The sequence below is a fragment of the Alligator sinensis genome, unplaced genomic scaffold (assembly GCF_000455745.1).
Source record: "Alligator sinensis unplaced genomic scaffold, ASM45574v1 scaffold1097_1, whole genome shotgun sequence".
In the NCBI taxonomy this organism is placed as follows: Eukaryota; Metazoa; Chordata; order Crocodylia; family Alligatoridae; genus Alligator; species Alligator sinensis.
In genome coordinates, this window is record NW_005841950.1 from 1,948,692 (window position 1) to 1,961,711 (window position 13,020).

Below are 13,020 nucleotides of genomic sequence, written 5' to 3' on the forward strand. Positions count from 1 at the left end.
AGCAGGATTTTAAAAGCTCATGCAAGATACATGCACCCCTGTGTATTATGGGGTCTTCTTGTGTACCCCTGCATAACAGGAATGTTTTTTTTTGGACATGAGCTGTATGCTTCCTCCTGATAGGGGCAGGGTAGCTGTGTTAGTCTGAACTCAGGCAGAGGGCTCCTGATAGTGGTAGGTTAGCTGTGTTAGTCTGAACTCAGGCAGAGGGCAGGGCAGGGTGGCACCAGGAGACTAACTAGTTTGGAGAGGCAAGAGCTTTTGTAGGTGATAGCCTACTTCCTCAGATGCCAACTGATTCTATCAGGTCTTGACAGAAGACAGTTGCTTTGAAGTCTATCAATATAAAAAACATTAAAAAAATAAAATATGTGGTAGGTTAGCTGTGTTAGTCTGAACTCAGGCAGAGGGCAGGGCAGGGTGGCACCAGGAGACTAACTAGTTTGGAGAGGCAAGAGCTTTTGTAGGTGATAGCCTACTTCCTCAGATGCCAACTGATTCTATCAGGTCTTGACAGAAGACAGTTGCTTTGAAGTCTATCAATATAAAAAACATTAAAAAAATAAAATATGTACATTTTATATAGGTCTGAGTTCTTCCCGAAGGTATCCCTTCTATACCTTCCCTTCTTCTTAGTGGGAGCATGACAAACATCAGTTTAATCTAGAAGCATCAGTTTAATCATCAAACTCCATTGAAATGTGATGATTTAGGAATTGCCACAACACAGAGCCAGCTTAGGCTGCACACTCTTTGGCCTTATTAGTTCTTATCTGATGACAAGCTTGCTGGCAGGCTCAAGACAACACCACTCCGGTTAGTTACATTTCAGCATGATTAGAAGGATTCTTCCCAACCGTAAGAGGTAAAAGCTTCATTTAAAAAAACCTTAGAATGCCATTCTGCATCAGTTGTTCAACCCAGACCCCAGGGAAAGTTTCTGATTCATCACTGGAGATTGGAAGTTCCCATTCAGTTTTCATTTGCTAAATCAGAACCTTCCTCATTGTACGGTTTGGTTTGTTCAGATCTTTGCATTTAAAGAACTCTTGGTTCCTTCTAAAATTTCTCTTGCAGGGAGGTCACTAGGATTAAGTTCCATAGCAGAATTCATCTATGGAAGGAGGAATCCCTGAAGGGCAGAACATCTCTTCTTTAAATATATTTAGACGTTTCTGAAGAAAATCCTGTCTGAAGAAATGGATTTGTGCTTAATTATTTAAGTTTGACCCAGTTGAAAGTCCCCCTTTAAATTCTGTTTAGGTCTCTAGTTAATTACTCTAGACTAAATGAAACCTAAGGGCAGTTGCTGGTATGTCCCTGATGAACTAATCTCTCATGAAAAACAGGACTGTAGGAATCCCTTCGGCTAACTAAAAGGCCCGTGTTCTTTGGTTGTGGGAGCAGTGTTGTTTTCTGGGGGTGGTTCTTTGAGGGAGTGTCTTCTGCCCTGTTTCTTGAGATCCTGGCATTTTGGAGAGTTGTTGGTTACAGGGTTGCTATCATGCATAATGCCCTTTTTAAAAGGGGAAATGAAAATGCATTGATGCACAGGACATTCTGAGTTTGAAGGTTTATAGTAGTCATTAAAGAAACAGTAGTCATAAAAGACAAGTACAAAACATGATCACCAACATGCTATGTAACTAAGGGGTATGATCTGTTATTTTCACCTCCCAAACAAATATTTATCTAGCACGAGTAACTAATATAATACTGAGTAATGCTTGTGTCTGTCGTAATGATAGGAACACCTGATCTCAGCCAGAACTCAAGTGGAGTCCACTCTGCAGGAATTAAAAACAGTGAAAAATGCTCAGCAAGAGAAGATCTCTTGTCACAAAGTGAGTAGCATCAAGTCAACAGGACCTGGTTTTAATATACCTCAGCTAGAATTCTCAGCAAGAACAGAACTGAGGATTCCTTATCAGAGCAGAGAGTCTAGACAGGGTAGTCAGTCTGCTATTAAGAAAAAGCTTCTGTTGGTCACTATATAGCTGCAGCATATACCAAGTGTCATAATGCACAATGAAGTATTCTTGCATTCAAATAAACCTTTGGCATACAGACATTACAGAAAAGCATCTGGATGACTCTTTTGGCTTTTACTCACTACGTACCTTGATTGTATGCTGGGCATCTAGTGCCCATAAGCGGCAAATGTCTGGATAATTCTGACTGACACCTGAATTTAGGTTCTTTTGTGATGCAAAGTTCTGGATGTCTAAATTTTCCCAAGGACTGTTGATGTCTTGAAAGTGTATCTGAGATGTGTGTACATTACCTGTAATAACTGCAGACCATGTTGTGTGCTGTCACTGACATGTTAATTTAGCAAACTTGCTGAGCAACAGTAGAAACTGAATCACTAGTTTCTTAGATGAACAGTTTACAGGTAAAGCAAAAAAAAAAAAAATCCTCGTATCTAATCTGAAGACAGTTATAAATAACTATGATTCATCCTGAACCTGCTTATTCTAGAGCAGAGGTACCCAACCCCCGGGCTGCAAAGGGTTGGCTGCCAGTCCGCAGGAAGGTTTTAAACTCTTTTTTATACTGAGTATATGTGTGTATATGTGTACTGAGTATAAAAAAAGGGTTGGCCACTGGTCCACAGTATGCTGGTCCACAGTTCGCCAGTCCACGGTCACTTCCGGTCCATAGTTTGCCGGTCCATGGTCCTAAAAGGTTGGGAACCACTGCTCTAGAGTTCTTCAAAGCCTGTGATATCTATTCAAAGGTGGTCATGGAATTTTTCTTTGGTTACAATTTACATTTCAGAGAGGCTCAAAGTGAGTTAACCATATCCACTGAGTTTCAACTGGTATCACACAAACCCCCCAGTTTTTCTTTTAAGTTTTTGAAGAGCCATATGTACATTTTGAGACAGTCACATAAACTGGGGGTAGCTGGGTTGGTGTAGACTTGCAAGATACAAGTTTTGTTCAGTTTCTTTTCTTTTCCTTTTTGCATCCTCTTTTTCTTCTTGACAGTGATTCTTTCCTCACTAGTCACATCTTTATTTTGAAAAAGGTAGCCAAGTACAATGCTTCACTGCATACACCATTCACTACAGGGTTTGGAAAGGAATCCAGAGCATTGTACAACTGGTCAGGTGCATTTTTTTCTTTTACCTCTGAACTTGCAGGTATTTGTCAAGAGAGGAGGTGAAATCAGAATGATGGATCAATGATCTGTTCTTGTCAATTAGATCTTACAATTATATAAGGAGTCATAGATGATGTATAGGTTCCACCCGGAGTTGTAAAACATGAAACAAGTGTCACTTTATATTAGGAGCTAGTCATATTCAATTATATATCTTGGTGTTTTCATCCAAGGGCGGATCTCGGAGGGGTAGGGGTGCAGAGGTGCAGTTGCACCCCACTAATTCCTGCTCCATCCAAACTTTAAAGCCGGAAGGGGGAGAGGAGCAGCAGCAGCATTTCTATTCAGGAAGTGCTGAGAGAATTAATTGACTTCATAGGTCATTATCAGATCCTTTATTCCTGCTAATCTGTCTCCACTTCACGTGTTAATGACCATCTCTCCTTTTTAATGGTCTTGCGGTTCCACTATCGAAACTATCCTATCTTCTGCAGTTTTGCTGTCTGCTATCTAATTCTGGTAATGTCTCTTTTGTATTTCACAGCCCTGCAGACTGCTTTTAGCCCTAGCTAAAAACTTTACTTCAGGTGTAGAACTGACTGACAATGAGGTATTGGAGGCAATGTCAAGATACTCAAGAAGACTAGATTTTGTTTTATGAACCTGAATAAGACATGTATATTTAACTATAATGGTTTTTACAGTACTAATGACACAATATCTTTTGCCTCCTTTGACTAATTTTTGCCTAGTTTGTTGTGGTTTTTGAAAACTTTATATATAATCTAGTAAATCAGTGCACATTCTAATAGTTATTTTTGTTTTTGCTTTGATCTTAAACTGAATGATATAGTGCAAGTTTTTTAGCATATTAATAAAACTTCAAGTTTATCTTGAACTGGAAATGTATTGTGTTATATGTGATGATATGCCACACCATCTGCATACCTCTTTTCAAAATCCTAGATCCACCCATGTTTTCATGTGATGCTCCTGAGGTCAAAGATTTCCCATCTTAACAAATTGTGTTTTCCAGGAAAACAAGATGCTTCTTCAACAAAACATCAGCTTACAGTGTCTAAAACTTCACCAGTTCCTTCATAGCAGGGAGAGAAGATTAATGAATGAACTGCAGGAAGAGGGGAAGATCTGCCTTCAAGAAATGGAGGCAAATCTAAATATTCTCCAAGAAAAGTGTCACCAAGCAAAGGAGACACTGTTACGCATTCAGTCCCGGCTTTACCAGCACAATTCCATCAGCTTCCTAACAGTGAGAAATCTAGACTTAAATGTACCAAGACATTCTCTATGCTCACGTTGCTCTACCAACAGAAGTTCTGGTAACAAACAGAGCTGCCACCACAAACCCACCATAACACTTTCATACCCAGGTGTTTCTGCTGGGTCTACAGGTCTTCCTTGAGCAGCTGTGCCACAGGGCTGTAAAACGCACTTCTAGGCTGTGCAGGGGTGTATGCTTGCAGTGGCAAAAATAGTAGCAGCGCAAATTTGTGCTGCTACTTTTTGCCACAGTGCATGCCCCTGTATGTGTGCTTTGTTGTATGTGCCTCTGTATGTCCCACTTCCAGCAAACTTCCCTGGCCTAGGTCCCCCCCGGCTCCTGGCTTGCTGGAGGAGTTAGGACACAATGAAGAAATGGAGACACTCCAGCCAGCAACTAGAGTGTCTCCCTGGAGGACCAAGCCTCCATGTCTGCTGGCACACCCACTCTTGTTGCATGCACTGCGCCATGTTTTTTCCCAGCACTTCTTTTGCTACCAGGATTTTCTGGTAGCAAATTTTGGCCCGTGCTGCAAATTTGGTACCAGGGCACAAAGAGGTTTGCGGTGCTACAAACCGCACACCCCTGCTCACAAGCTGCTGAAGGAACTACAACAACTGTCAGAAGGTGTGGGAGTGTCTACACATTTCTGCTAGAGGGTGGCAGAAACTTTACCTCACTTGGCAGAGGTATTTTATCTTTGCTAGCAGAAAGGATTATTTAATGTCCAGTATCAGAATGGGCTGGGAAGTGTCAAATATCCTGGGAAGCATGTTTGCTGTACCACTTCTTACCATGCCTATGAGAGAAACAGAAAATGCTCTGAGGAGGGTTTTTGTGAGAAAGAGGCTACGATGGGTCAGGCTTATCTCCTATGAGAGTTCAGAAATATTGCAATAGAACTGACTGCTGAGGTTTTCAGTATTAAGTACCCTGTAGCAATTATACAGTTTTTAAATGTCTCTTCTAACTTTTCTCTCCTTTCATCTCATAGGGTATAAAACCCTTTATGGAAAGGTAAGTCTGAGCTTGTAGAATTCTTCAGTCTGTATTAGAACTCATACAAAACAGTTAAATTGACAAATTTAATCATTTTCTGTTTGCAAAACTGTTTAAGAACAGATGGTTAAATTCTCAGAATTGGTGATAATCCCCAAATTGCCTCAGGAAACAGTTGTTGGTTTCCAGATTATTTTCAGAAAGTTCTTTGAGAATATTCAAAATTTGGAATTTGGGGTGGGCTATGCCTTGCGTAAATCATACAATATTATTTTAATTCCCTGATTGAATGACGTATATAATTAATCAACCGAGAGCACAAATGCTGAATTGCATATTTACTGTTAAATAGTTACATAACTTAAAATTAACTCTTATTGTATACTCAGGTTTCAGTTTTGCTTCATTTATGTATTTGTGCCAGCAAAGGCTGCTTGCTAGATTGTTCCCAGAAAGTGAACACAAAAGGGGCATGAACCGAGGCAGAGAGAGATGGGGTTAAAATTTTCAGGAGTACTTACAACAATACTTTTGTAGTATTAGCACTGCTGAACTCTCTGTATTTATCAGATTCTATAATCTCATATAAACAGGCAGTGTGATTTGTGCCTTATGTAGCTTGGAGAAAAATATATCCACTCTATCTAAGGGGGACATGGTCTCCCAAGAGCTGAACCTGGGACAACTCAAAGGTCCAATCCAATACACTTTGTGGAAGGGCATGAAATCCATCCTCAACCCAGGTAATGGGATATTACTTTATTATTCCTTACAGCCTCTCAGACACGTGTGCTTTTCTTTGTCTCCATTTTATTTTCTTCCTTGTCTTGCTGCTCCTTTCTGAGTTTCAAATGAGTAATGAACTATTATGTACCATTTTCTTTCATTTCTAGTCTGTCTCCATCTGTAGCTCACATGCTATAATAATGGGCCTGTTATTGAGTCCTAGAACCTTAAAGATTTAGATCCAAAACAAAAATGTCTCAATTGAAATTTAATTTTTGAAAAAAAATGAACATATTCCTGGTACTGTTAGAGTGTGTGAAACTATTTTACCAAACCAAAATTTGGGGCTGAAACCAGCGAGTTTCCTTGTACCCACCTGTTACACTTCATTTAGAAGGAAGGGTATGAACTCTGACATATTACACTGCATTTGTATTTCACTCTATAACCACTGCTCTGAGCCACCGAGCATCGTAAATGAGAGCAGGGAGACTGGTCTATGCTCACATCGTCCCCCTGCTGGTCTCCAGGCAGCGTGAAGGACAAATCAACCCTCATTTAGAATGAAGATGACTCAGGAATGGAAGGGGAGTGTGAGGAACATGGAGAGAGAAGTGCAGAAGCCAGAAGGGGCAGGAAGCAGTGGGAGACAGGAGAGGCTGGGTGGAGGTAATGGAGGAAGAAGGAGATAGGCGGGGAGGGGCTTGGATAAGAGCGGAGGGGAGGGAACAAGGCTGTGTGGATGAGTAGATAGCCACATATGGCAGAGAGGCTAATACCAGCGCATGAGGAGAGGAACAGGGAAGTAGGAGGATTCACAGAAGCAGGGCGGTGGAGAGAATAAGACTGCTGAATGTCCCCTTGGAGAAATGGGTTCTGTCCTTGCCTCTGCCACAGAGTTCCTGGGTGATTCTGGGTAAATCACTTAAACCCAGATGTTTACATCTGGCTACTTACTGTGTGTTCTTTACTTTCTGAGGGTCCAATGTAATGTACCTGGACCCAGATTTGTATAACTGATAAACACAAGTGTTGTTGAAGTCAATCTGAATTGAGATTTGAACACAATATAGTTTAAAAATTTAATTCCCTTCTCTGGAAAATCAGAGGAGGGACATTATATGATTTCTAGTCCTAGTTCTGCTATAAATTTCTTTTATAGTCTTGAGCCATCTCTCTAGACTTTGGTTAACGCATACATAAAATATGATACCTAACAAGTAGAGGCCTTAGAACCCTTGTGAAATATGGTTTGAGAAATGTAAAGCCTTAACACTAGTTAACTGAAGAGTATGGTTACAGCTTCTGGATTCAGATCAGTGATCTCTCCTCTAGTCTAAATTAAGTTCTACTAAGGTGGGAAAACACAATATAACTTGATTGAAGAGGAAAAGCATTTTAAGAAATTACTGTTTGTTAGTGGAAACAGGCAAAAGAAAACATATTTTTTGCCTCCTTTACTTCCTGCCCATTCCTGTCTCTCAGTTTCCTCTCTCCAACTGAACTCTTCCTATAGTTTTAACTTGAGTTTGGTTAAATCTTCACTACATGGTCTGAGTTACTGCAGTGCTCAGGTCTGCTATTCTGGACAGCTTTGCAGAACCTAGTTTATCTGATTCCACCTGTTTGGTAATGTAAGAATATTGGATAAGAGGGAATTTGTTTTCTAGTGGTTATTGTGGCATTGTGGTGTGGACCCCGGTACAGATACTGTGTAAAGAAAAAACAGTTCAAATGCTCTCCCTGATAATTATTTTTTACTGTCTAACTAGGTCTGTCCTCTATAACTCTGGACCCTAATACAGCACATCCAAATCTCATTCTGTCTGAAGATCTGACTTGTGTGAGACATGACAACACAAAACAGATGCTCCCAGACACTCCAGAGAGGTTTGACTCCAGTGTTGCTGTCCTGGGATCTGAAGGGTTCACCTCAGGGAAACATTATTGGGAAGTGGAAGTAAAGAACAAGACAAAATGGACTTTGGGAGTGGTTAAGGAGTCCATTAACCGGAAAGGGAACAACACATTAACACCCATGGATGGATACTGGCTTATAAAGCTGAGGAACAGGAATGAACTTAAAGCACTGGATAGACTCACAATGAGTCTGACACTGAATACTAACCTTTCTAAGGTTGGGGTGTATCTGGACTACGAGGGGGGACAGGTGTCCTTTTATAATGTTAATAGGATGTCTCATATCTATACTTTCATGGACACTTTCACAGAGAAAATTTACCCATACTTTTGTCCATGTTTGAATGACTCTGGAGAGAACAGTGAACCACTGAAAATATTCAGCAAGAGGGACCAGATGTAACAGCAACTCCACTGGCAAAACACATGTTTGTAGACACCAGTGTTTGAAGCCATAGGCCTTATAAAATTAATAGCATGCCATTCTCTAAAACTGGTGAATATGCTGCATATAGCTTTGCAGTCCCTTCCAACCCACACAGTATCAGTAGTGTTTAGCTTGTATCACTCTTACCTTTGATGTTTTCTTAAGATTTTTTTCTAGTATAGGGGAATAGTCTGGGGATTGGAAGGGTTTTCAGGTAATACACTCATGGGCAGGAACTTTGCCTTGCCTGAGTTCTGGCTTATCTCACAGTTCTGTCCTAAGGGACAACCATACTCATCATTTGACAAATGTAACCAGATTTTTTGGGCTGAGATCTTGAAAGGGTGGGAAACAAACTGAGCAAGTCCAGTGAGGATGGGGTAAGACACTACTAAGGAGCCAGATGAGAGTGGCATTTGGCTAAAATACAGGGAAGAGGGGATATCTGGATAAGAGAGGGTAAGTCCTAGCAAGGCATTGAAGTATTGTGGGGAGAGTGCTGAAAATTACTATATTTCCATCTTTGTTCAATGGTTAAGGGGACCTTCTTTGGCAAAGGTTAGGTCAGTCTTCTCTCTGCTCACATGTCCAGCGCTGGGGATATTCTGTTTAGTCAGTTTAGTGCTTGACATACCATTCTCTATATACATGTAATTTAAAATGATAAAATTAGAAATGGGTAGGGGCAAAGATGAAATACAAAGAACAACAGAGGATTTCTGACAGCTACAGAGATTTTATTGCTAAGCACAAGCAGGGCAAAAAAAGCAGACCTGGGGTGACCAAGAATTGTACTAAAGCTGGAACAGGTTACCACTGGCTGCTGGCAATGAGCCAGATCTTTAAAGGGATTTAGGTGTCTAAGAATACACGGAGCTGCCTACTGGGATTTTCTAAGACACTTATGTGCACTTATGTGTCAATTCAGCTAAGTGCCTTTTTGCATGTTTAGGTGCCTAAATATACCATAATTGACAAATCTGGCCTAGGAACTCAGCAAGGTCAAAAGGAGAGAGATTTTCCCTCCCAGCTACTTATTGCCATTTTGCAGCTATCAGCTCAATCTCTGTCTTGTCTCTGTACCAGAATGCCCAGTTCCACTGTCCTCTCATGTAAAGTGTTTTTTTTCCCCCCAGTGTAAGCTCTATTAAGTTATGAATGAGGAGGATCTAGGAAGTCAGACCACAGCACTACTGAAATATATAGCTATGAGAAAGATACTTCAGACAAGAAATAAGTTCACTTGAAAGCTAACCTCTTAACTTTGAAGTCAATAGCAAACTTTCAAAAACCTGAATGGGGGAAGGACAATCACCAGACCTTCTGGTAATTAAGAATTTTAAAACCCTCAAAAGTAGTGCAGAAAAGTGGGAGAATGGGGTGGAATGTAAAAATATCCAGATATTGGGGATCTGGGAGGGAGGAGATATTCCACATGTGGCTAGAGATATCTGCTAATGGTCATTAATATTCAAGAAGCCCCCTACATATAGAATATGCTATAGAGTGCCCTTAACAGCAATTTTATTATATCTGAATAATAAAAATACCTTCACTCTTAATGCTTCTGAGGAAAATTAAAGTAAGCCACTGAAATTCTGACAGGAATCCTTAGTTTGAGATAAGAACACTCTTTATGAAAGGAAAATACTCGTGTCCTGATTCTTTTCAGATTCGTAGCAGTTTTATACCACTGTGTAAGGGAGAAGAATTAAGTATTTATGCTCAGGGTTATATACCTGTTGATGTCATTGTTTTTCAGGTTTAAAGTTGAAAATATATATTACTGATTTCATTTCTGGTGAATTCTTATTGTTTATTAAGTTGCCGGTTGAATATTGGAATGCTGGTTACCGGAGCATCATTTCAAACTGCGTTTTCTGTATAGCATTTGATTATAGAGTTTAGATAGGTATTTTGTTAACATTTAAAATGCTTAGCACTTCCTTTAACTCGGCTGAAAGCTGTATGCTAGAATTTCCATTCTCCAGCTGGGCGTTATCTGCTTGGCCCTTTTGTGAGTTTACTCTTATTGGGCACTAATAGACATAAGGCCACAGAATGTGTGTGTGTGTGTGTGTGTGTGTGTGTGTGTGTGTGTGTGTGTGTGTGTGTGTGTGTGTGTGTGTGTGTGTGTGTGTAGTGTTATGATACATCGGTCAGTTTGAAAGTCAGTTTGCTTGTTCTTTTTGCTGAAACTCTTGATGGCTAAATGGTGCAGCTTGTAAGCAGAAAGATTTGCAAAATAGAAATAAATACAAGAAAACTGATGCGCAAAGATAACATCACGTTCTGTTTATAATCACTATGCAGTTTATTATTTTCATTTTGTGACGGTGCAAGCATTTTATAGTATGTTTTACCTGCAAGAAAAAAAAAAAAGCGGTTTTAAACAGTATATAAAGTGATGAAACCAAACCAGTAACTCTTGGTCAGTTGTTTTTCAGCCCCAAGTTGACCTAAAGTAGGAGTGGACTGAGTCCTTGCCAGGACTGCCCTTTATTTGTAAAATGAAGTGATATTTGAGATGGCTCTTGTTTTACTGTGAACTGCCTGGCTGTTGACACACACAGAGTCCTCTCTCCTGAGGGCAGACGGGGGGGCTCTGCGCAGTGGGACATCTCTCTGCTCCCCTCCTCTGCAGACCCGAGGGGGCTGGAGGGGTCGCCCCCTGCCCCGGCCTGGCCTGGCCTGGCCTGGCCCTGGCACTCTCCTCAGCGGCTCAGGAGAAGAGGGGGGAAGGCAAGGCGGCCTCCCCTGGCAGCGGGATGTTCAGGAGCTGCAGTGCCTGGTTCTCCCAAAGCGTCAGCCGGGAGCTCTGTGACTTCTGGGGTGAGGGGGGAGCACGGGGGTCCCCTCAGTGAGGCGGAGAGGCAGGGGGCTGGTGCCTTCTCTGGCCTGAGGGGGAAGGCAGAGAAACACGCCCTGGAGAAGCAGGAACCACAGTTCCTCCTGCGAGGAGAAGGGCGGGAGCCAGAACAGCTCCCTCCCTTCTGGCAATGGCTGCACGTGCCTGGTTAGTGATGGCAGGAGGGAGGCCAGCAGCTCCGGTCTATCCCTCGGCAGATGCTGCTCCCCCTTGCCACCCTGATCTTAGCAAAAGCGCTGAGAAAAGAGCTCAGAGACAGCGTCTGTGCACCCAGCCGGGGTGAAGGAAGCTGGGGAAGGCCTGTCTGCTCCCCTCCAGTTGCCAGGATGGCTTGTGGAAACCACTTCAGCCACTGTAAGCCAGAGGATGCCTCTGGCAAGCTGTAGAGCCCAGGAAGGGCAAGCGCAGCTTTCCCTCCTCCCCCCCTGTTCTTGCCCTGAGCAGAGCCCTCCCACTGGGAACAAAGCCCCGGCAACCGGGTAAAAGGAGGGCCAAACGCTTGAGCTCAAACAAAAGCCATTGGAGAAGTGAAGTAGGGAAGATCAGATTGATATGAAGGCATATACCCCAGGGACCTACTACCCGAGGTGCCTCATACTCTCCTTGTGAACTCTTTTTCAGTGGCCGAAGGAGGAGTGATCACAAATCATCATGATGCCGATTACCTGTTCAGTAGCGATGCCTCATGCCCTGATACACAGAGGTACCCCTTGGAACGGTTACTACTTAGCTGTTTTGCTCTGTTCTTATCTATCCAGTACTTTTGGATGTGCACCAACTCTAATTCCCCACTACCTTATTTTCTGAAAGAATCTACAGCAAATAAGTCTCCTACCTTTTCCTGGTTTAATTATGCACTACCCGTTATGAGAATCTCCTGACTACACTTCTCAAAATATTGTACATTCTGCGTCTGTTATTACATGTACTGCACAGTATATAAATCTAACCTCTTGGAGTGTCTCAGCTATGCAATTAATTACAGATAACTAGATAAACATAATGTAAGACAAACGATTAACACAAATGACTACGTTAAATAACAATCCCAATATTTGAGAGAGAAATTAAAAACACAGGATGAAACCCTTAAAAGAGACTCAGTCTGGGCATGTCTACACGTGGTTTTGCACATGCCTAAACGTAATGCACATTTGCTTAACGTATATTAAGGCAATTACGGTGCATGTCTACACGTGCATGCACTATGGCGCATTAACACGGTGTGCAGACCAACTTGGGACTAAAGTTAGTCCCAAATCAGTCAACATACACAGCATTAATGCCTTAGTACGTCGACATGTGCATTAAGGTGCTTTAGGCAGACAAGGTTCCTTGGGTGAATTTGATATCTTTTATTAGACCAACCCAAATGGTTGGAGAATAGTTATTAAGCAAGCTTTCGGGTTCAAAAACCCTTCGTCAGGCTAAGGAAGCTGCAGCAGTCGGTGTGTGCTCTTCCTGGATGGGATGAAAAGTAAAGAAGCCAGGGGCTGGGCTGGGCGGGGGAGTCGGTTGCCAGGCAGATTGTAATGTATCAAAAATCCAATGTCTATGTTTAGTCCATGATCTCTAGTATCCAGCAGGTTGATGAAATGGAGCTCATAGGCTCGTCTCTGGGAAGTGTTGTGTAAGCTTCCCTTGAGGATCAGGACTGAGAGATTGGAGAGAGAGTGGCCCTCCTGTGAG

General features: G+C 41.9%; 2 protein-coding genes across 2 annotated transcripts in view; both read left to right on the forward strand.

The window, feature by feature from the left end:
* TRIM69 (tripartite motif containing 69) overlaps positions 1-8,568 on the forward strand; it is a 12,918-nt gene extending 4,350 nt beyond the window's left edge. Inside the window, exons 3-7 of the mRNA XM_006020267.2 lie at positions 1,749-1,844; positions 4,145-4,378; positions 5,385-5,407; positions 6,008-6,132; positions 7,888-8,568. Coding sequence (XP_006020329.2) covers positions 1,749-1,844; positions 4,145-4,378; positions 5,385-5,407; positions 6,008-6,132; positions 7,888-8,438 — 1,029 coding nt within the window. The 3' untranslated portion in view covers positions 8,439-8,568. The remainder of the gene's footprint in view (positions 1-1,748; positions 1,845-4,144; positions 4,379-5,384; positions 5,408-6,007; positions 6,133-7,887) is intronic.
* A 2,662-nt stretch (positions 8,569-11,230) lies between these two features.
* Positions 11,231-13,020, forward strand: part of TERB2 (telomere repeat binding bouquet formation protein 2) — an 11,144-nt gene continuing 9,354 nt past the window's right edge. The window contains exons 1-2 of the mRNA XM_006020268.1: positions 11,231-11,294; positions 11,953-12,034. Coding sequence (XP_006020330.1) covers positions 11,231-11,294; positions 11,953-12,034 — 146 coding nt within the window. The remainder of the gene's footprint in view (positions 11,295-11,952; positions 12,035-13,020) is intronic.